At 40.5% G+C, this 22,642-nt stretch overlaps 1 protein-coding gene across 1 annotated transcript in view; it reads left to right on the top strand.

Annotated features, from left to right (window-relative positions):
* The first annotated feature begins 280 nt into the window (after window positions 1-280).
* Window positions 281-22,642, top strand: part of CDH9 (cadherin 9) — a 63,217-nt gene continuing 40,855 nt past the window's right edge. Inside the window, exon 1 of the mRNA XM_008161790.3 lies at window positions 281-508. Within this exon, the coding sequence (XP_008160012.2) occupies window positions 281-508 (228 nt within the window). The remainder of the gene's footprint in view (window positions 509-22,642) is intronic.

Genomic DNA, 22,642 nt, shown 5'->3' on the forward strand with positions numbered 1-22,642 from the left:
CAATATAATTATATTAAAGTCAGTCATTAATTTCCTATATAGTTTAATTGTGATATATATATCTTCCTACTTATCTATATAAGTTTTTAAGGATAGTTCACTGATGTAACATAAAAAATAATAAATATATATATATATAATTTAAATAACATTTAGAAAAGTTTTATAGTTTACAGGTCATTTGAAAGTGAGACACAACCTAATAAACCATTTTCTCCCCCTACTCCTCAGGGGAAATAGACGGTACATTGAATTTGATATCCTGCTGAAGCCGCAAATAATGAGGACTTACCATTGCCTACCACTATTCATCTGGACCTATATGTTTTATGCAGTTGATGCTATCCCATTACAAGAAAAAGCTAACAGTGGTTTGCCAAGCAAAAGGATGATGAGTTTGACAAAAGATGATGGTAAAATGCTACATCGCACCAAGCGTGGCTGGATGTGGAATCAGTTCTTTTTGTTGGAAGAGTACACAGGTACAGATACACAATATGTGGGCAAGGTAAGAATTTTCATATGATAATACAGAGGCTGAAAGTGGTTTATATTTTACAGTGACTTTTGACATCACTGATTATTCAAACAATATTTGACTAATTGTGGTGTGCAAAAGGCATGATATTTCAGTAGAGTACGGTAAGGAATGTAATTTGTTCAGGTAGCTCAAAGCAAGTCGGTATTCATAGTATATCTCAAAATAAAATTAGTTATATTTAGATTTGATTCATTATTAATCAGCTATGTATGATTTTAATTGTATATGTGTGAATCTAAAAGATTAAAAGTTTCTTGGAAATTTACTTTAAGGTCATGGGTAAATAATAACTAGCGTGCTATAGGAGGTAATACAAAGTACAATTATAATATGCCCAAAATTACTAAATTATATATGTCTCTACTAATGAATAATATTTTCTAATTAAGAGTAGTATGATATGTATAATAAATAAATACTTCTAGATGCTTCTATTTCTTTTTTAAAATATATTTTTATTGATTTCAGAGAGGAAGGGAAAGGCAGAGAGAGATAGAAACATCAATGATGAGAGGTAATTATTAATTGGCGGACTCCTGCATGCCCCACGCTGGGGATCGAGCCCGTAACCCGGCATGTGTCCTCACCAGGAATTGAACCATCACATCCTGGTTCATAGGTGGACACTCAACCACTGACCACGCCAACTGGGCGCTTCTATTTCTTAATCTCAGGCAAACTGAACAACTTCCTGCCTACAATTCAGACCCATGGGTTTGAAGAAGAAGGAAAAAAGAAAAAAAAGAAGTAGAAGAAAGAAACTACCTTTAGAAAGCTTTGATAGCATTCTAGTAGCAGGATGATGTTGCTCATTCTTCTGAAGTACACGGTTGATGCTGCTCATTAGCAGTCAGGAGCAAATGGCAATGGAAAACACTTAACCCTTCTTGCATTCAATTTTCAGCAAACTTTAATTCAACCTCTCTCCTCTGTGTCACAGACTATGTGACATGATCTTCCTGATGTCCAAAGTTTTCTATTTATCTAGCTTCCCCTTACCAATCTCATTTATACTGTTTTATATACCAGCAATTCCTGTGTTCTCTGTGCTTTACCCCCTATTTAGGCCCACTCATTTCAAATCATGAGAATAAAAAATAAACAATTATGAATACTATCATCGCCCATAGACCCTTATATATTTTTCTTGGTTCTTGGCATATGATACTAGAGGGGATTGTAATGAAATGAGTATTGCTTAGTTCACTGCAACATCAGTCAAATAAGAACAGGCCAAAAATATAAACAAAAAAAAGTATCCGCTATCACAAAAGTTATGCCTGTTGCTTTGAAATCACAAATACGTTTATCTGTGAAATTTCCAAAATCTTGACCAGGTTCTTCTTTTGTGTGTGTGACATTATGTTTTTCCAAATGCAGCTTATTTTATCAAAAGTCTATTACTTTCACTTTCTTTGAAATATCTGTCCTCTGGTTCCATAGGTCATAGTCATTTTGCCCCATACGGTTCACCTGATGACTCTTTTTTCTCTCTTATTTCTCCTCAGGTTAGTCATATGGCATCCTCCAGCATCCCTCACTTAACATCACTTTTCCCTCCATAGATAATAACTAACATCGTGATATTTCAAGTTCAACTGACAAATGTTTGTATCTAAGAACTTGAAATTGCTTTATGATTCTTTTTCTCAAGCTGTGTACAAAGGGCACATTCAGTGCATGGGGCCTTATATAAAGGGTTTCATCCTGGGAGATTCACAGATACAGAATAACCACAGATAAAAAGAGATACCTGTAATCTTAAGACAAGCAAGGCTCCACTACAAGCATTTATTTTTGGCTGTAAACAAAAATTCTTTCTTATAAAAGTTGAGTGTGTATTGTTAATTGACCACTATTACTGCACATACATTTTACTATTTTATTCTTTATTAAAATTATTGAGGTTACATTGATTAAAAGGACCATATAGGTTTCAAACACACATTTCTATGCCACAGGGTCTGTATATTCTATTCTTTGTCCACCATAGAGTCTTACTCAGCCATAAGAAAAGATGAAATGCTGATATTTACAACAAAATGGATGGATGGACCTGGACAATATTATTCTGAAATTTTAAAACATACATATGCTTTAGATCTTTCTGTACCATTTTGAATTAGTTCTGTAATCTGTCAATGATAGCTACTAACAGTGTGTGTAGTTTTAAATACTTTTCATAAATTGTTATCACTTCTCTTGAGAAAAAAAACAACCACTATTTTTTAGGTATGGACAAGGTAAGGTGTTCAATTTCCTGTGCCTATTTATTTTTGACATGTGTCAAAATGAAAAAACCCAAATTTTTCTCAAATGAAGAAAATCACACAAATCTGTGTGTCAATTATTTTATAGTATTTACTAGAGGTCCTGTGCATGAAATTCATGCACGAGGGGGTGTGTCCCTCAGCCCAGCCTGCACCCTCTCCAATCTCGGATCCCTCTCACAATCCAGGACTGCTGGCTCCCAACTGCTCTCCTACCTACCTTCCTGATTGCCCCTAACCGCTTCTGCCTGCCAGCCTGATCACACCCTAATCACTCCCCTGAGAGCCTGATTGATGCCTAACTACTCCCCTGCCAGCTTGTTTGCCCCTAACTGCCCTCCCCTGCAGGCCTGGGTCCCCCCCAATTGCCCTTCCCTGCAGGCCCGGTTGCCCCCAACTTCCCTCCTCTGCCAGCCTGGTCACCCCTAACTGCCCTCCCCTGCAGGCTTGATCACCCCAAACTGTCCTCCAGTGCAGGCCTGGTCCCTCCCAACTGCCCTCCCCTGCTGGCCAGATCACCCACAACTGCCCTTCCTTGCAGGCCTGGTCCCTCCCAACTGCCCTCCCCTGCTGGCCATCTTGTGGTGGCAATATTGTGTCCACATGGGGGCAGCCATCTTGTGTGTTGGAGAGATGGTCAATTTGCATATTACTCTTTTATTGGATAGGATAGAGGCCTGGTGCATGGGTGGGGGCCAGCTGGTTTGCCCTGAAGGGTGTCCCGGATCAGGGTGGGGTTTTTTGGGGGGCATGGGGCGGCCTGGGCAAGGGTCCTGTGGTGGTTTACAGGCCAGCCATGCCCCTCAGCAACCCAAGCGGAGGCCCTGGTATCTGGGATTTATATATCTCTATAATTGAAACATTATATCCTTGAGCAGAGCCAAGCCTCCTGCTTGCTCCATGGCTGCAGCCATATTTGTTGGGATTTATTTATCTTCTATAATTGAAACTTTGTAGCCTTGAGTGGAGGCCTGGGCCAGCCAGGATGTGCAGAAAGCTTGGCTTCCTCCATTACTGGGAAACCCAAGCCTCCTGCTCACTCCGTGGCCATAGCCATCTTGGTTGGGTTGATTTGCATACTTGCTCCTGATTGGCTGGTGGGCGTGGCTTGTGGGTATAGCGGAGTGATGGTTAATTTGCATATTACTCTTTTATTAGATAGGATGGAAAACAATATGTATATGAACGAGAGATTTTAGTATAAACACCAGTACTACTTTCAGTAAAACACACTTTCTCTGTTTTGCAATAGGGTCTTACCTTATATATGCCATCCCCACATATCTACTTCATTATAAAAGTGGGCTTCCAATTATTTTTAGCATTTCTTAAGTTCATAAGGGTTTATAAACGCTCTCCTAACTTGCTCTCCTGGCTTTTGACATTATTATTAACTAGAGGCCCGGTGCATGAAGTTTGTGCACGGGGGGGGGGGGTTGTCCCTCAGCCCAGCCTGCACCCTCTCCAATCCAGGACTGCTGGCTCCCAACTTCTCGCATGCCTGCCTGCCTGATTGCCCCTAACTGCTTCTACCTGCCCACCTGATCACCCCCTAACCACTCCCCTTCCACTCTGATCAATGCCTAACTGCTCCCCTGCCAGCCTGATTGCCCCTAACTTTCCTCCCTTTCCAGCCTGGTCACCCCTAGCTATCCTCCCCTGCAGGCATGGTCGCCCCCAACAGCCCTCTCCTGCTGGCCCAGTCATCCTTAACTTCCCTCCCTTGTCAGCCTGGTCGCCCCTAACTGCCCTCCCCTGCCAGCCTGGTCACCCCTAACTGTCCTCCCCTGCTGGCCTGGTATCCCCCAACTGCCCTCCCCTGTAGCCTGGCCACCCCCAACTGCCCTCCCCCGCAGGCCTGGTCGCCCCCAACTGCCCTCCCCTGCAGGCCTGATCCCCCCAATTGCCCTTTCCTGCAGGACTGGTTGTCCCCCCACTGCCCTCCCCTGCAGGCCTGGTCCCCCCAAACTGTCCTCCCGTGCACGCCTGGTCCCTCCCAACTACCCTCCCCTGCAGGCCGGATCACCCACAACTGCCCTTCCTTGCAGGCCTGATCCCTCCCAACTGCCCTCCCTTCCTGACCATCTTGTGGCCGCCATCTTGTGTCCACATGGAGATGGCCATCTTTGACCACATGGGGGTGGCCATCATGTGTGTTGGAGTGATGGTCAATTTGCATATTACCTCTTTATGATATAGGATTATATAAGATTAGTATACAGAGACTAGCTATACTCTTGCCTCTGAACTTGGTTGAACACATGAGTTGTAATGAGGATGTAACTGCTTGTACAATAACACAGATTGTCTTTTTGATCACATTGTTCTGGCTGCTCTGGGTGAACACAAACCTAGTCTTCCCAGTTCTATTGCACTGGCAATATCCCATGCGAAGTAAAGGCCTACCATATTTACCAGGTACTACCCGGACTGGGTAAAAATAGGTAGCTTCTAATGTGAAGAGATTTTCACAAATTTTTCTTAGTTTTACAGAAACTAGGAATTCCAGAAAATAATACCTATATTAATTTATAAGTGATACAGAATTTTATAAAGTCAGAAAGGTATAATTCTTGAATGTAAAATCTAGGACTTAATTCTGAAATTAGAGGAAGCAGTTTTGAACAAATAAAGTAGTGCTAGCAAGATTTTTTTAAATATATTTTTATTGAGTTCAGAGAGGAAGGGAGAGGTAGAGAGAGATAGAAACATCAATGATGAGAGAGAATCATTGATCGGTTGCCTCCTGCACACCCCCTACTGGGAATGCAGCCCACAACCTGGGCACGTGCCCTGACCAGGAATGGAACTGTGACCTCCTGGTTCATAGTTTGACACTCAACCACTGAGCGACATTGACTGGGCAGTACTAGCCAGATTTAATAAAACATACATGTGCACAGACACAATCATGCAACTTACAAGGTTCAGTCCTGATTGCACCATTTAATAATTATGCATAACTTAGAAGTCAATTAAACTTCACATACCTTAGATTCTTGTTAGGTTAAATAAAATTATCATTAAGATTTCTTTAACTGGCCAAAACCGGTTTGGCTCAGTGGATAGAGTGTCGGTCTGCAGACTGAAGGGTCCCAGGTTCGATTCCGGTCAAGGGCATGTACCATGGTTGCGGGCACATCCCCAGTGTGGGGTGTGCAGGAGGCAGCTGATCGATGTTTCTCTCCATCGATATTTCTAACTCTCTGTCCCTCTCCCTTCCTCTCTGTGAAAAATCAATAAAATATATTTTTTTAAAAAAAGATTTCTTTAACTGCAAAGTTCTGATATTTTCTAAGATTGTGGAGAAACCTGTGTCTGTGGGCAGGAGAATCTAGTAAAAATGTAATAAAAAGTTGCATGTGGATAATACAAACAGGTGGAATTGCATATGACATGATAAAAGACACACACACATGTACACACAGAGAGACTAGTCCAATGGGATAAAGGTAAGACCATTAATGTGAAAGGTCCAGAATTCCATGCTGAGTTGTTTTTACATACGGAATGGTATGTGAGTTCCTGCTGAGAGCTCTTGTACGAACTCACAGAGCACAATCTGAGTGACAAATTTGCTTTCATTGTCTGGATGGGATGGACTGGAGGAACAAGAAAATGAATCTCAATGGTATTTCCATAAGGAAATACTATAGAGTGTTTCCTTCTATCATTTTAGATGTTTGCAAGACAGGGAAGAAAAATCAGAAATGTTGAAATTAAGAGCAATTTTTGTTTTTCACAATAATGCCATCTGAAATTTGGTTGCTCACTCTTGACTAAAACTATCAGATATTTACCAATTCTGTTTTCTATACCAAGAGAAACCTTTGGTTCTTACAAAGAGAATTATAAAGTCATAGCAACTACTATGTAGTTTCCCTATAATTTGAATAGACACATGTGATGAATTACTTAGGACAGTGGTCGGCAAACCGCAGCTCGCAAGCCACATGGGGCTCTTTGGCCCCTTGAGTGTGGCTCTTCCACAAAATATCACGTACCCTAATTAAGTTAATAGCAATGTACCTACCTATATAGTTTAAGTTTAAAAAATTTGGCTCTCAAAAGAAATTTCAATCATTGTACTGTTGATATTTGGCTCTGTTGACTAATGAGTTTGCCGACCACTGACAGGAAAACTAGTAGTACTGCTCGTGAAGAATTAAAATACATTTGTTCCCTTTTTATTGAATTTTTGGTAATGCTGGTTAACAAAATTATACAGGTTTCAGGTGCACAATTCCACAATACAAGAAGCATAGCAAAGGCTTCTACTATTCTGTTAGAGAATCTTCATATGCATTTTATTTTTTTTATATTAAATCTAGATCTTGTGGAATCCCTAATGGTCATGGATTAATAATTAATCACTCATATGCCTATTAGTATTGAGAATTAAGCAGAATTTAAATACTTTATTTCATTTTCTAATTATTAAAACATCTTTATTGTACGAAGAGTTGCCAAACTTACAGGAGTAGTGTTTTGTTTTCTTTAAGGAAAACATTAGTAGTCATAAAATAATTTTGAAATTTCAACTTAATTGACCATTATATTTTAATTCAAAGATATGTATTTAGCACTCATTTTGCTTAGGGCAATCGACATAGTGTCCTAGAACTGCCTATAAGTAGTCACTATCTAAATATAAGATATCATTTTGCAGACTTAGCTCTAAATTTTTAATAGTTTTAATAAAAATATTTCATAGCTTAAATCATCATGAGTGTAATCATAGAACCCTACAATGGGAAGGGATTTTAACAATTATTGGGCTGTTGGTTATAATTAGATACAATTAGTTTAGATGTTAACTAAAACAATGAAAATACAGATACCAACAGCAAAACAGATAGGAGTCTGGTTTATATTATACTGAGAAATCAATCTGTTGAGTAATCAAGCTTTTGCACTTATGTATGTTGACTTATGCCCTAAACATTGATATTTTCCCAAAACATACATAAAATAATGTATTTGGCTAGGCAGTTTTCTCTTAGGCTTTAGGATATGGCAGTTTGAAGTATATAAACACAGAAATAAAGTCTCACATTTCCTGAGGATGTTTGATAAATTTTTATAGTATTACAGTGTTTTTCAGAACCAAAATAAATTACATTTATAAAGGTTTTATAATATCATTACTTATGGTGCAGTACATGTAGCAGCTGCTTCTGATTTAAAAGCACATTGTATCCCAAAATTCTCTTTATAGGTGTTTTTTTTTTTAAACTAGAAACACATGAGAAAAATATTAAGCATCAACCTAAGTCCTCAGGACAATTCACAAATAGTTACTTCACACCAAGTTATTTAAAAGTCAGCTTTTATATTAAACAGCTATTATTTTATTCTTAGTGCCAGTTCTGTATTACCACATCACTGCATGCTACACTAGTCTTTTTACGTGACTTTAATTCTCAAAGCATATTACACACTGTTTCTTAAATGATACCAATATCTTGGCCAAAATGGCTATAGAAAAAAAAAACAACAACCCTCAAATTTACTTAAACAGAATTCCCAATACTGTATTCATTACCATTGTACATTCCAGCCTGTGTCCCCATTAACTATGCAGCCTTAGCTCTAAGGCAGAATGAAACTTTCCTCTTGCATATACTTGACCTTTACTTTCATTATGTTCACAGGCCTTTTTTATAGGAAATATCTAAGCCCCCTTTCCATAATTTAATCTCTTCTCCTTGTTTTAAGTCTCATCTCAAATGAATCCTCTTACATAAAGCCAATCTTATCTTCCTTCACCCCACCTAGAATTCCCCATCAAAGTTATGTCACTTATCAAAATCTTACTTATGTCCAATTTTAATTATTCTGGTCTACTATCTAGAATCTGTGACCTTTGAATCTGTGTTGGGTTTCAGTTCTCCAAAATGTGTGACATGATATATTTACTCAAAATTATCATTCAGCTGCTCTCTTAAGAGACCTTTATTGAGCATTTATAACCTGAGTCCTGAGAAACTGATATTATAAAACACAGAAAGAGCAGATAAACTTTAAAATAAGTATATTCCCTCCTCCTGACACATGTTGCACCAAATTCAGTACTTTTCCTGTATTTCCATTACACTCAGTGTCCTGATTGCAACAAGGCTCTCAAATAGCACATACTGTATTTTAGTTTCACTTTCACTCCAAAATAATTTCTATGTCCTTGATACAGATAATTTAAAAGAGGTATCCATGATTAAAATATAGGATTAAACAAAGTCTGACTGAATATGGATTTGGAACTACTCCCAGAAACATTTACATTTAAAATTTTAGAGAACTTCCCCCAGCCCCTCTGGAATATCAATAACTGTTAAACCATTCAAAAATGTAAGAGTGTGGTAGAAAATGCTCATTAGTATGATTACCAAATTATGTCTGATTTTTCCTGATGGCCTATTTCAGTGCTTTTGTACTATTTCAAATACTCCAACATTTTCTTCCTTTATTTCCAAACTTATAGAACATCAACTTAATGACCCGTACATACTCATCATTACTTTTAAAAAATCATTTAGGTATCTAATTCCAGTGGCCTTTTTAAAAATCCATGTGTCTGTTTATGTTGTTCATGCATTTCTAGTCATTATATTGACATTTTTGTTTATCTATGTGGTAATATGAAGCTGCCTTCATTATTGAAGCAATATTTAATTGTTTTTAATCTAGTCATTTAAGTTCCCCAACTGTTTTCCTCTTCTTCAAGATCACTGTGGCTTTTGAGGTCTTTTGCATTTTCATAAACTTTTTAAAATTAGCTTTTCAATTTTCACTAGTCTCAGAAACTATTTCAGATTAAAGAGTTTAAAGTGATGCCTCTATAAGAAAAGGTGTGATCCTGGATTAAGTTCTGAGTGTAAGTGGGAAGTTACCATAAATACATTATTAGAATAATTGACGTATTTGAAAATGGACTGTTTATTTTAATGTTATATATAATTGTATTGTTATTTTTTAAAATTTTGTGATTTTACTATAATTATATTATACAATTTTCTAATTCTTAGATTATAGGTGCTGAAATAGTCATGTAGAGGTATATATGAATATGATGTCTACAAATGGGAGAAGGTAATTTTAGTACATATAATACATGTAATAATATATAGGACAAACATTCAGAGGCCTACAGAAGTCTATAACACAATAAGAAAAATATGGACAGGTAAATAGAAAATTGGCAATAAGATTAGCTAAGTATTTCACAAAAGATGATATCCAAATCTCCGGCTGGAAGATTTACTGTATATATAATAAAGTGCTCAACTCATTAGGAAATGTAGATCTAAACCACTCAAAACCAGAATTACTTTGAATAAAAGACCCCAAATACCCAAATCCCAGGGAATTCTCACAGATCTATGTTAAACTACAAATACTAGAGACATTATAGGAGACTTAGAGAAATACAACGTGCTTGAAGATTAGAAGACTAAAAAAATCTAGATTAAATGCCCTCCCAATCAATATCCCTGTAGTATTTCTTTTAAGTTTATTTTGAAAAAAATTAAAACTTTTGAGGATCACTCAAACTGTGCACAGTTCTGTACCTCATTCAGCAATTTTACCAATGATCACTATTTCATGAATTTGTTTAGTCACTTTCAGTTTGTAAAGATTTTATATTATGGTAGAACTATTTCCATTTTGTCACTGCTTCTAGGATTTGTCCCTTCTTGGGAACTATAGATTTGGAGTACTTGCATACCCACACTAACTTGGCAAGGATTCAACTCTCATTTCTGTTCCCTGCTGATGAAATCTCTGTTTAGTTTCTTAGCTTTCTTGCTGACGATATCTATCTTGCTTGGAGCTGTATTTAGTGCACATCAACTAAACATTTGGGGATGTTAAAAGACTTTTGGGGGATCAAATCTCTGTGATTCCCACCTCCCTAAAATTGTGTTCTCCAGTTTTTAGTCACTCAGGCAGACTCAAATGCTAACCACTATCTCTTCAGCCCAATAATACTGCTTCTCTCTGTTTGAGCTCTGATTACATATTTTCCCCATCCCCCTAACCAGAAAGTAGCCTCTGTAGGGAGAATAGGCACTGACTGTTTATTGATACAGAATTTCAGTTTGAGAAGATGAAAAAGTTCTACAGATGGATGGTAATGATGGTTGCACAACTAAGTGAATATACTTAATGACACTGAATTTTACACTTACAAACAGTAAAAATCATAAAATGAGCATTATGTATGTTTGATCACAATTTTAAAAAGTGTGTTCACCATTAGATTATCAAAAACATCAGGAATTTATTATTATACTAGTGGCCCAGTGTATGAAATTTGTGCACTCTCGGGGAGGGGGTCCCCCAGCCTGGCCTGTGCCCTGTCACAGTGCAGGAGCCCCACGATCCATCACCCCAAAGAGGTAGGCCCTGCCCACCCACCTGGGGCTCCTCGATGGATTGCCCCAAAGAGATAGGCCAGAGCTGGGGGTCCCGCCTCCACACCGTGCAGAGCCGTGGGACCCTCAGGACTTACCGTGTGGAGCTGAGGGACCCCAGGCCTCACTGCACGGAGGCCTCCACCGGGCCCCGCCCCTGGGCCTGGGCCTCCACCAGGCCCCAGGCCTCCTGGTGATGGATTGTGACGGCATGATGCAAGTCCCCAACTCTGCAAGTCCCCGTCCACCTGTGCTTGCTGAGCAAGCAGCCGGCTAATTGGTAGTTATATGTGAGGGTGTCCTGACTAATTGCATATTACCCTTTATTAGTATAGACAAGAGGCCCGGGGCAAAAAATTCGTGCACGGGGGGTTGGGGGGAATCCTTCAGCCCAGCATGCACACTCTCCAATCTCGGACCCTTCAGGGGATGTCCGACTGTTAGGCCTGCGGGATCAGGCCTAAACAGGCAGTTGGACATCCCTCTCAAAATCTGGGACCACTGGCTCCTAACCACTCACCTGCCTGCCAGCTTGATCACCCCCAACTGCCTTCCCCTGCTGGCCTGATCACCCCCAAGGCTTTTATTAGTATAGATATGACCCTTCAGAGAAAATTTCACTAATCCTGCTTTACAATAAGAACTTGATGATTTAATCATTGGGGCCAGACACCAAGATTTCCTTTCTTTGAATAGTGGAGGGAATAATTATCTAGTCTTTAAGTTGCCCTGAACATCAAATGAGATAATGACTTAGAAAAGTATAAAGCACCATTTAAAGACAACTGTCTTTTTCATGTACTGAAAAGACAATAAAGTGGTAAAATGAAAAACACTACTTTTATTCTCCCCCTTCCTTCCTTTACAGCCTTTATTTAAACTTTGAAATTTATAAAAATTTCACTCCAATTTTCATTTCTTTACATTCAGTATTATTTTGTATTAGTTTCAGGTTTTATATTAGTTACAGAATAATGGTTGGTTAGACAATCATATACTTTACAAAGTGTTCCCTGATATTTCCAGTACCCACCTGGCATCATACCATCATTACAACACTGTTGACTATATTCCCTATTTAAGTGACAATAGCTTTAAAGGTTCCTTCCAGTCTTTCTTTTGTGTTGTTCACCCCTCCTTTTCTTTCTCACCTCTTCACTCATTTTCCTTATATAGTATTTCAATTGGCCCTCAAAGCTCAGTGAAGGCACTGGGACACGCTTCATCCATTTTACAGACCAGGAAACTGAGGCCAATTCCAGTTGGCTGTGGAACTGGACTCAGCTGTGCAGGGAGCCCTCACAACTGCACTCTCCACCTTTCTTCAGGGACAGCCACAGGGCAAAGAGAACAAACTTCCTCGTGAGGCTTCCGAGCCTTAAGCCTCGTTCTCAAGCACCTCTTCATCATGGATGCTTCACATTCTTTCCTCTCCCTTGTCCCCCTCCCCATTCTTTACTGCCGCCCCTTCTGGGGAGCAGGTGGTAGGCTTCACACTCACCATGCAGGCTTGCACCACAGTAGGGCAGGGCAGGCACGGGCTTGCTTTTGGGCCAAAGAGGGAGCAGGAGTCATGGCCTCTCAAGTGCACAGGCCATGGCAAGGTCCAGTTAGTGCTGGGAGCATCACCAAACCATCGTAGTGGGGTACCCGGCAGTGGGACGTCCCCTCTACTGAGGTGGTGCTGCCCCTTAACCCCCGCCTCGGGGATGTGGGTCCGCGTCCTTCCACACGGGCAGTCATCGCCTGTTTTCTTCATCTTGGGGCCACCACAGAACCTCGCTCTCCTCAGATGAGGCAGATCCCCGCCTGCCAGCTCCCTGCCCTGGCCCTAGCCCCCTCGGGTGCATCCTGCCTTGGCGCCGCTCTGCACTCTTTGGGCCACCTGCCTCCTGCACTTTGCTGAAGCTTCCTTTTTTCCTTTAGGTGCTCTGATCAGACCCCCGGAGCTCGGCTCCAGTTGCCCCACCCCTCCGTGGCTCCCTGTAGCCCCCACTCCACTCGGCTCTCCCAGGTCGCCTCTGGCCAGGGCCAAGCAGGCCTTGCTGTGCGCTGACTGTGAGGGGGCCCCTTGGCCACTCCCGGGTCACCAAGGGTGACAGCAAGATAGACCTCGGGGCAGGGCCTGGTGTTGCCCGGCCCAGGGCAAGGCCTGGCACCTGTCTGGGACCCAGGCTGCTTGGTGCCACCCTGCCCCACTGTTTGGCGCCTGTGTATGCAAATTAACCCACCATCTTGGTTGGGTTACTTTGTATACTCACTCCTGATTGGCTGGTGGGCATCATGGAGGTACGGTCAATTTGCATCTTTCTCTTTTATTAGTGTAGATGTTTTGACTTTTAGTAATGCCTTGTATACAACAGAGTTCAACAAAATTTTGTTTGAATGAAGAACTCAACTTGCATAGGAATAAATGTAGTACTTATTTTTAAAAATCCCATCAATGCAAGGATAAGATAAAGAATGACTAAAGCTTAACTTAAGATCACTCCTCCTCTATTGGTTTGTGACTAGTGTTATCAAACTATCACCAAACTGTCCAGTGTCATGTTTATCGTTCTCTATGTGTGTTTGTTTCGGCCATATGTTTGTAATTATTCTCTGTAAGTATATTTTTAATGCAACTACTTCATAAGGACAGAAATCCCAATACCAAGATTGCTTTCAAAAAACATAGTAAAATGTGACTATTCAGGTTGCATGCACCACTAAGTACTCCAATATTGTAAGATTTAAGAAAAGTTTTCTGAAGTGCTAAGTCACAATAAGCTCTCTTCCCTCCCCCCCACAAAGCTACACTTACAATTTTTGTTTCATGTTTTATTATATTAAGTAAAACTTGCAAATGCTTTATATCATAGGGGGCAGCATAAATCAGTCACTTTTAAGGATAGAATTGTTGGCATTTGGATGTCCTCTAGCATGTCAAAAAATCTGAAGGCACTCTGTTTCCTTCCTGGCAAAGAACTCAAACTTTCAAGTGGAAATCTGCAGGAGCCATTTGTAAACATGTTCTATTCACTTCTTGTCTGGACTGACACATCTCTACAGTCACACTTCTGCCCTGCCAGTCACAACTCCACAAGCACCCATCAGATCGATAATCACTGTCTTCTTTCCAGTGCAATTTTGAACACCTCACATTATTCCACCAGTGCATCAGTGAGAATAAAAGGGCAGAGGGCAGGCCCACCAGTTATCTTTTGAACTTTCCAAACTTTTATTATTCTGTATATATAATAGTTATGCAAAATAAATAACATATCACTATTTTGCTTTTACTGAATTTTATAAAAAATATGTCTGTCATATCTATTCAAACTGATTATTCTTTAAAATACAGATTCCTTTCCCCCTCTCCATCTGCTCGTATCAACACTCAATTCAATGTTGAATTTAGACGAGATTTTTGAGCAGAGGACTCTGTGATGCTAGCGTCATTATTATAATTACTGCAAGAGAGAGATAAAAAGGAACAGACAGGTATCTTCCAAACCCATTGAACTGCTTTAGTAGAGTTTTATGAAGGGGAAACAAATCACGTGTTAGTCTATTTGCTTATTTATCTTTATAAGTACAAAAACATCAATCATTTTGCTCACTTAAGGTGGCCTTTCCTTAACATGAGAACATGATCTTAAAAATTTCACAGAAAGGAAAAAAAAATTAAGTTTAAAATATGTTAGATGGTCTGCTTAGATAAAATCAGGCTGTTTTAAATAATATAAACATTACATGTTATTTTGTTGATTTTTCAATGTATTTTAAATTGCAAAAATGTATTATAAACACTGTTTTGAACCTAAAATTTATTCCTATTAAAATAGATAATACTATCATAAAACAAAATGAAAGAAAAACCATTAAAGAAAATATTTATTAAAACATGTTCCATATGGTATATATTAGGACAGAGATACACTCAAATCAGTGAAATTGATTAGAATCACTTAAAAAGCTATGGTTCTAGAAGTCTTTGAAATTGATGGATAATCTATACTAATGAAAGAGAAACATGCAAATTGACCACACCTCTGCTATACCCATCAGCCATCCCTACCAGCCAATCAGGAGCAAATATGCAAATTAACCCAACAAAGATGGTGGCGGCCACGGAGCTGGAGTGAGCAGGAGGCTTGGGTTGCCCCTGGCAATGGAAGAAGCCAAGCTTCCCGCCCGCCCTGGCCAGCCCTGGTCTCTGCTCAAGGCTACAAAGTTTTAATTATAGAAGATAAATATAAACAGACACCTGCTTCCAGCTGGCCCTGGCCTCTGCTCAAGGAGGTGCTGAAAAAAAAGAAAAGAAAAAAAGGAGGGGCTGGGAGCCTGGATCACTAGGGGGTGTGGCCAGCCTGAAAATAGCCCTCAGCTCCTCACCCAGGCTGGCCACACCCCCATGGGGTGAGGGTCCCCACTGGGGGACTTGGCCAGCCTGAAAACAGCCCTCAGCCCCTCACCCAGGCTGGCCAGGCACCCTAGCGGGGACCCCCACCCTGAAGGGGGTGTGGCCAGCCTAAAAATAGCCCTCAGCTCCTCACCCAGGCTGGCCATACCCCCGTGGGGTGAGGGTCCCCACTGGGGGACTTGACCAGCCTGAAAACAGCCCTCAGCCCCTCACCCAGGCCACCCCATACCCCAAAGGAACCCCCACCCTGATCCCGGACACCCTTCAGGGCAAACCAGCTGGCCCCCACCTGTGCACCAGGCCTCTATCTATACTAATAAAAGGGTAATATGCTAATTAGACTGGGAAACCTTCCAGGAGACCTTCCGGACGTTCTTCTGGACAAAGCCATGGTGGTGGGGCTGAGGTAAAGGCAGTTAGAGGCCAAGAGGGGAGGGCAGTTGTGGGTGATCAGGCCAGGATGAGATGGCAGATGTGAGTGATCAGGCTGGTGGGGGGCAGGGCCATTGGGGGTAAGCAGATCAGCAGGGGGGCCAGTTGGGGGCAAGCAGGACATCAGTGGGGATCAGTTGGAGATGATCAGGACAGCGGGGGGGGGGCGCATTTTGGAGTGAGCAGGCCAGCAGGGGGGCAGTTGGGGGTGAGCAGGCCAGTGGGGAGGGGAGGAGGGGGTGAGCAGGCCAGCAGAGGGTGTAGTTGTGGAGAGCAGGCCAGGATAGGATGGCAGTTGTGAGTGATCAGGCTGGTGGGGGGCAGGACCGTTGGGGGTAAGCAGACCAGCAGGGGGGCCAGTTGGGGGTGAGCAGGATGTCAGTGGTGGTCAGTTGGAGGTGATCAGAATAGTGGGGGGCAGTTTGGAGTGAGCAGGCCAGTAGGGGGCAGTTGGGGGTGAGGAGGCCAGTGGGGAGGTAAGGTGGGGGCGAGCAGGCCAGCCGGGGGGGCAGTTGGGGGTGAGCAAGCCGGCAGGCAGAGTGGTTAGGGGCAATCAGGCAGGCAGGCAGGCAGGTGAGCGGTTAGGAGCCAGCAGTTCTGGATGGCGAGAGGGATGTCTGACTGCCGGTTTAGACCCAATCTACCTGTAAACTGGCAGTAGGACATTCCTCAAGGGGTCCCAGATTGGAGAGGGTGCAGGTCGGGCTGAGGGACACCCCCCACCCTGAATTTCATGCACCAGGCAACTAGTATTCTATAATTAAATGTGACAAATATAAATTTAGTTTCAACTGTGAATCAGCAGTGAATATGGTTCACACTGCCAATTGTCAGGTAACTTCTTTAGTAAAAGAATACAAAATATAATTGATGCCACACAGGTGATTGAAAACTAATGTATAAAAGCAAATAACGTACTATTTAGGCAATGAGATAGCCAGCAGAATTGTCCACAGACATTTTAGATCTTGGTAGCTTAAAATTTTCAATTTATTATGCTATTAATGTAAAACATAGTATAGACCTAAAATAGCACACTCAATATCCTATTTGAAGCCACGTCTCATGAATGGTTATCACTTCAAAGTTAGATTAAAAGATAAGCTTACTACTACCTTGCTGTAGTAAACAATCTGAAGAGGAGTGCAGGCAAATGTACACACAAACACACACACATACACACACATACACACACACACACACACGTTAGAGCAATGAGAATAGCTTTTTAAAAGATTAAGCATCACAAGCAAATATTGCAAGGACAACTCTGTTGTCAAAGTATTTCAGCCATGTAGTTGCTTTTAGAAACATATACACATACATTGCATAATAATGATTCATTCTAAATTCCCTTCTTATTGACATGCAGGTTTTATATTTAATGAATTTTGTGCACGGAAAACACAATGAAAAAGCCTGTTTAAAGTCGTTCCTACTGAGGAGGTATTTCCCGAAAGTTAGGATGAAATTGCTGTTGATAGTACTCCCTAGAATATAAAAACTGCCTCTTGAAAATGATGTATTCAAGGCGATATCTTAGTTTGTGTTCTATGAGGTATACTATGACCGAGGAGTGAACCCTCGTTTTCTCTCATGTCATCTGCTGCTGGTGTAACATGTGCTTCATCTTGACCATTTTCATGGTGAACAGTGCTGGCATAAGGCAGTGCACATCTCTTTCCTGACTTTCTGGTCATGGCTAGAAACAGAGGCTCCCGTATTAGCTTTGCATAAAGCTAAAAGGAAGCAGAGTTCGCATTTATGTCAAAAGGAACTGCTTAGAATAAAAGGAAACAAAAGTGTACGTTGTGATATGAATGGCCTCTCTTGTCAGTAGGATCTCTGAGCTTTTTACTGCTAACATTATACATCGGAAAATTTAGAGAAAATGAAAGTTTATGTTGGTATTTAATTTGAATTATATGTGAAGACCCAGGACCATTCATCCCTGTTGTATTTACAGTTGGCATTTTAGTCACTGTAGGACTTGCAACATTAAGAAAAATAACATTTTAATGTGTATACAGTATACAGGACAAGGTCAAATTTGCAAAATGAGTTTTCTTGGCATCTTAATAAGGTCTAGTCTATGTAAATGTATGGAAAGAGAATTCAGTGAAGGCAAAAAAAAATGAAGGTTCTGATTACTAATGCAAAAACTTCAGGGTGTGCTCAATTATCCTATAATCCTTCTTTGCAGTTGTTGCAATGGTTTAGTTATTTTCTATGTTTATTTTAAGCTAACAAGCCTGATAAGTATGATATAACTTAATGAAGCTTGATCATGATTGTCCAAGCAACACAATATTGGTAAAACCACTTATAGGACATACGGAACCACATACATCATGTGTATGTACATATATTGTTGCAGTGAGGTTGTTTTTCCTCAAACATTTCTAAGGTTAGCTAATCTGTTAGAAAAACTATGAATAAATCTATGGGGAGTATTCTTTACTGCTAAATAATGTGCCTCATGGTTATTTCTTCACTAAGCTTTTTGCAAAACTTTAATAGGTTATAAAGAACTGTAATTTAGATTAGTAACTATAAGTTGACTTGTATGTATAAACAAAAAGACAATTACTATTTAGATTTGTAACATTTCCATAAAAACAAAAGCCTAATATACCTTTAAATTATTAAAACTCAAGTTTTACTACTACCTTTTTATCTTTATTTTATCTTTATTTTTTAAAAATAAATTTTTATTAATTTTAGAGAGGAAGGAAGAGGGAGAGAGAGATAGAAACATCAATGATGAGAAAAATCATTGATCAGCTGCCTCCTGCACACCCCCTACTGGGAATCAAGCTCACAACCCGGGAATGTGCCCTTGGCCAGAATCGAACCTGGGACCCTTCAGTCCATAGGTTCATGCTCTATCCACTGAGCCAAACTGGCCAGCGCTTTAGTTTTGTTTTAATTTAAAAGTGTCATTTGAAATTTTCAAGAATTTAAAATTGGTTTTGGTATTAAGAAATTGAGACTCACATGACTTACCTGGAAAAGTTATACATGGATATAAGATATATAACACACGTAATATATCCACATATACATATATAAATTTTATTTTTCAACGCACAAGTAAAATCAGCAGAAGATAAAGGAAAACAAAAAACAAAATCTAGGATCCTGATGTTAGAAATAAAACAAGGAAAATGAATGAAAAGAAATAATGAGTACAGGTATCAGGCAAAGGACATTTTGTGTTTTATTTCTTTTATTTTTTTATTTTATTTTTCATTATTATTGTTTTTTAATCCTCACCCGAGGATATTTTTCCATTGATTTTTAGGGAGAGTTGAAGGCAGAGGGAAACACAGAGAGAAACACTGATGTGAGAGAAACACATCAATTGGTTGCCTCCTGCACTCGCCCCAACCAGGGCCCAGGCCGGGAAGGAGCCTGCAACCACAGTAGGTGCCCTTGACCGGAATCAAACCTGGAAACCTCTCTCCACTGAGCCAAACCAGGTAGGGCCATTTTGGGTTTTAAAAGTATCAATGCAGTCCAATTAAACTATAACTCTGTATTGATATCTGTTAGTTCCAGTTACTATGCCAGGATATCTCAGGTTTATAATGAATGATTCTTTACAAGAATCACAATGAGCAGGAACATACATACAAAGGTAAGAGCTAACTTTTCAGAACCCACTTAAATAGAATTCCTGTGTTTGCCTTATTTTCATGCACTAATTTATCACATTGATATTTTAAAAATTTTACATGATCACCATTCCAAAAATCTTTTTCTGGCTGCTAACATAAGAACAGATTCTCTAATTTCACTCAAAACAACAAAAATTATATTAAAGCAATTAGTTCTTTTTCAATGAAACTTGTATAAAGGAAAAAGTTTGATACTTTGTCAAGGGATTTTGAAGTGCATTTTAGTGATAAGTAATCAAAAATAACAAAAAATAAATAAAATAATAGTTGATGTAGCAATTCACTCACTAGCAATTTACCCAGTAGATGTACTCTTAGAAATATATTAAGATATATGTACAACAGTATCCTATCTAATAAAAGAGAAACATGCAAATTGACTGTACCTCCGCTAAGCCCAAAAGCCACGCCCACCAGCCAATCAGGAGTGAGTATACAAATTAACCAAACCAAGATGGCGGTTAATTTGCATATCCATGTGCAGAGCGAAAACTAAAGACAGCGTAGAAGGAAGCCAAGCACTGCAGAAGGAAGCAAAGCTGTGGAGAAGCAAGTGGGGCAGCAGAGAAGGGAGGGAAGCAGGAGGGACATCAGAGAAGGGAGGGAAGCAGGCAGGGTGGCAGAGAAGGCTGCAGGAAGCCCTATTCTTGCAGGAATCTTCCTGCAACAGGCCTCTAGTTCATTATAACACTTAACATAACAACCAATGACAATAACAAAGGAATGAACCTAAATATCTATGCAAGATTGCTTAAATACAAATGAATAATTCTTTCACCATGAACTGATCTGCTTATATCCCCTCACCAGAAGCAATGAGGGTGATTTTTCTTTATGTAGTAAAATTTCAAGATAACAGAAGAGAAACAAAGATCAAATGAAAGAAATCCAAATTTCTATGTCTCATTGCTTTATCTTTTTCCTTTTACTTTTTTGAAATATATGATTCAATGGAATTTGGTACATTGTTAATGTGCCACCATTCTTTCTATTTCCAAAATGTCTTCATCAACTCGCAAAGAAGTCTCATACCTTCTAAGCATTCACTTCCTAGTCACCTAGCCCCCATATTTTTATTATATGGACTAGAAGCTGGGTGCACAAAATTCATGCATGGAGGGGTGTGTTCCTCAGCCCAGCCTGCACCCTCTCCAATCTGGGACCCCTTGAGGGATGTCCGACTGCCCATTTAGGCCCAATCCTACTGGCATCCCTCTCACAATCTAGGACTGCTGGCTCCCAACTGCTCACCTGCCTGCCTTCCTGATTGCCCCTAACCATTTCTGCCTGCCAGCCTGATCACCTCCTAACCACTCCCCTGCCAGCCTGATTGATGCCTAACTGCTCCCCTGCCAGCCTGTTTGCCCCTAACTGCCCTCCCCTGCAGGCCTGGTCACCCCTAACTGCCCTCCCCTGCAGGCCTGGTCCCCCGCAACTGCTCTCCCCTGCAGGCCTGGGTCCCCCACAACTGCCCTTCCCTGCAGGCCTGGTCACACCCAACTTTCCTCCTCTGCTGGCCTGGTCACCCCTAACTTCCCTCCCCTGCAGGCTTGATCTCCCCCAACTGTCCTGCCTTGCAGGCCTGGCCCCTCCCAACTGCCCTCCCCTGCTGGTCTGATTGCCCACTACTGCCCTCTCTTGCAGGCCTGGTCCCTCCCAACTGCCCTCCCCTGCTGGCCATCTTGTGGTGGCCATCTTGTGTCCACATGGGGGCAGCCATCTTGTGTGTTGGAGTGATGGTCAATTTGAATATTACTCTTTTTATTGGATAGGATAGAGGCCTGGTGCAAGGGTGGGGACCAGCTGGTTTGCCCTGAAGGGTGTACCAGATTAGGGTGGGGATTCTGTTGGGGCATGGGGTGGCCTGGGCGAGGGTCCTGTGGTGGTTTGCAGGCTAGCCATGCCCCCCACCTACCCCAAGCAGAGGCCCTGGTATCTGGGATTTATTTATCTTCTTTAATTGAAACTATGTAGCCTTGAGCAGAACCAAGCCTCCTGCTTGCTCTGAGGCCACAGCCAATTTTTTTGGATTTATTTATCTTCTAAAATTGAAAGAAAGGTAACAAAAACCAGGCAACCAATGATGACATTTTATAAACCATTCTTATATCTCTCAATGTCCATTCTTCTTATTTTAACTTTTCATTTCTGTTAACTACGGGGTTTCATATGTACTAAAACACAAACAAACAAACAAACAAACAAACAAACCCAAAACCAGACTCCTCTGCTCCTCACTAGAGTTTTATTAGTTGTTCACTGAGATTTATATCTCATTTTTCATAATAAGGTGTTAGTATATCCTACCCATGTGTTCTCCTCCAGGAATTCTCTAAAATTAACGAGTGCATCAGTCCTGTTCTCCACATTATTGTAAATTTATTCATTTAATAGTTTTTCATCATATTTAAGTTTGTTTGTGAGAGAGAATGGGAAGCTAAATTTGTTAGCTTAATCTGTTATTTTAAATCAGAAGTCTCACAATGACTTTCAGGTAATCTTTAAATAGAATCTTATGTAAAATAATGGTGATTTATTTAAAATATAGGCAGTTCCAGAACATATAATTAATCTGATGCAAAGAAAACATACTGTTGTATAGCATGGAATCTGCATAATGGCGATAGTTGTGCATAAAATTTGTAATTTAAGTAAGTAATTCCAAATATTCATGGAAATAGCAATTTGGCAACAAAATAATCTTTAATAACAAGATTTTATTATTCCTAACTTATGTTTTTAAGGTCATTTCTCATTGACATTATACATAAATGTACCTTATTATTATCATACTAGAGGCCCACCACACAAAATTAATGCACTGGAGGGGAGGGTCCCTCAGCCTGGCCTACACCCTCTCACAGTCTGGGACCCCTCAGGGAATGTCCACCTGTTGGCTT

The sequence above is a fragment of the Eptesicus fuscus genome, chromosome 4 (assembly GCF_027574615.1).
Source record: "Eptesicus fuscus isolate TK198812 chromosome 4, DD_ASM_mEF_20220401, whole genome shotgun sequence".
NCBI classification, from domain to species: domain Eukaryota; kingdom Metazoa; phylum Chordata; class Mammalia; order Chiroptera; family Vespertilionidae; genus Eptesicus; species Eptesicus fuscus.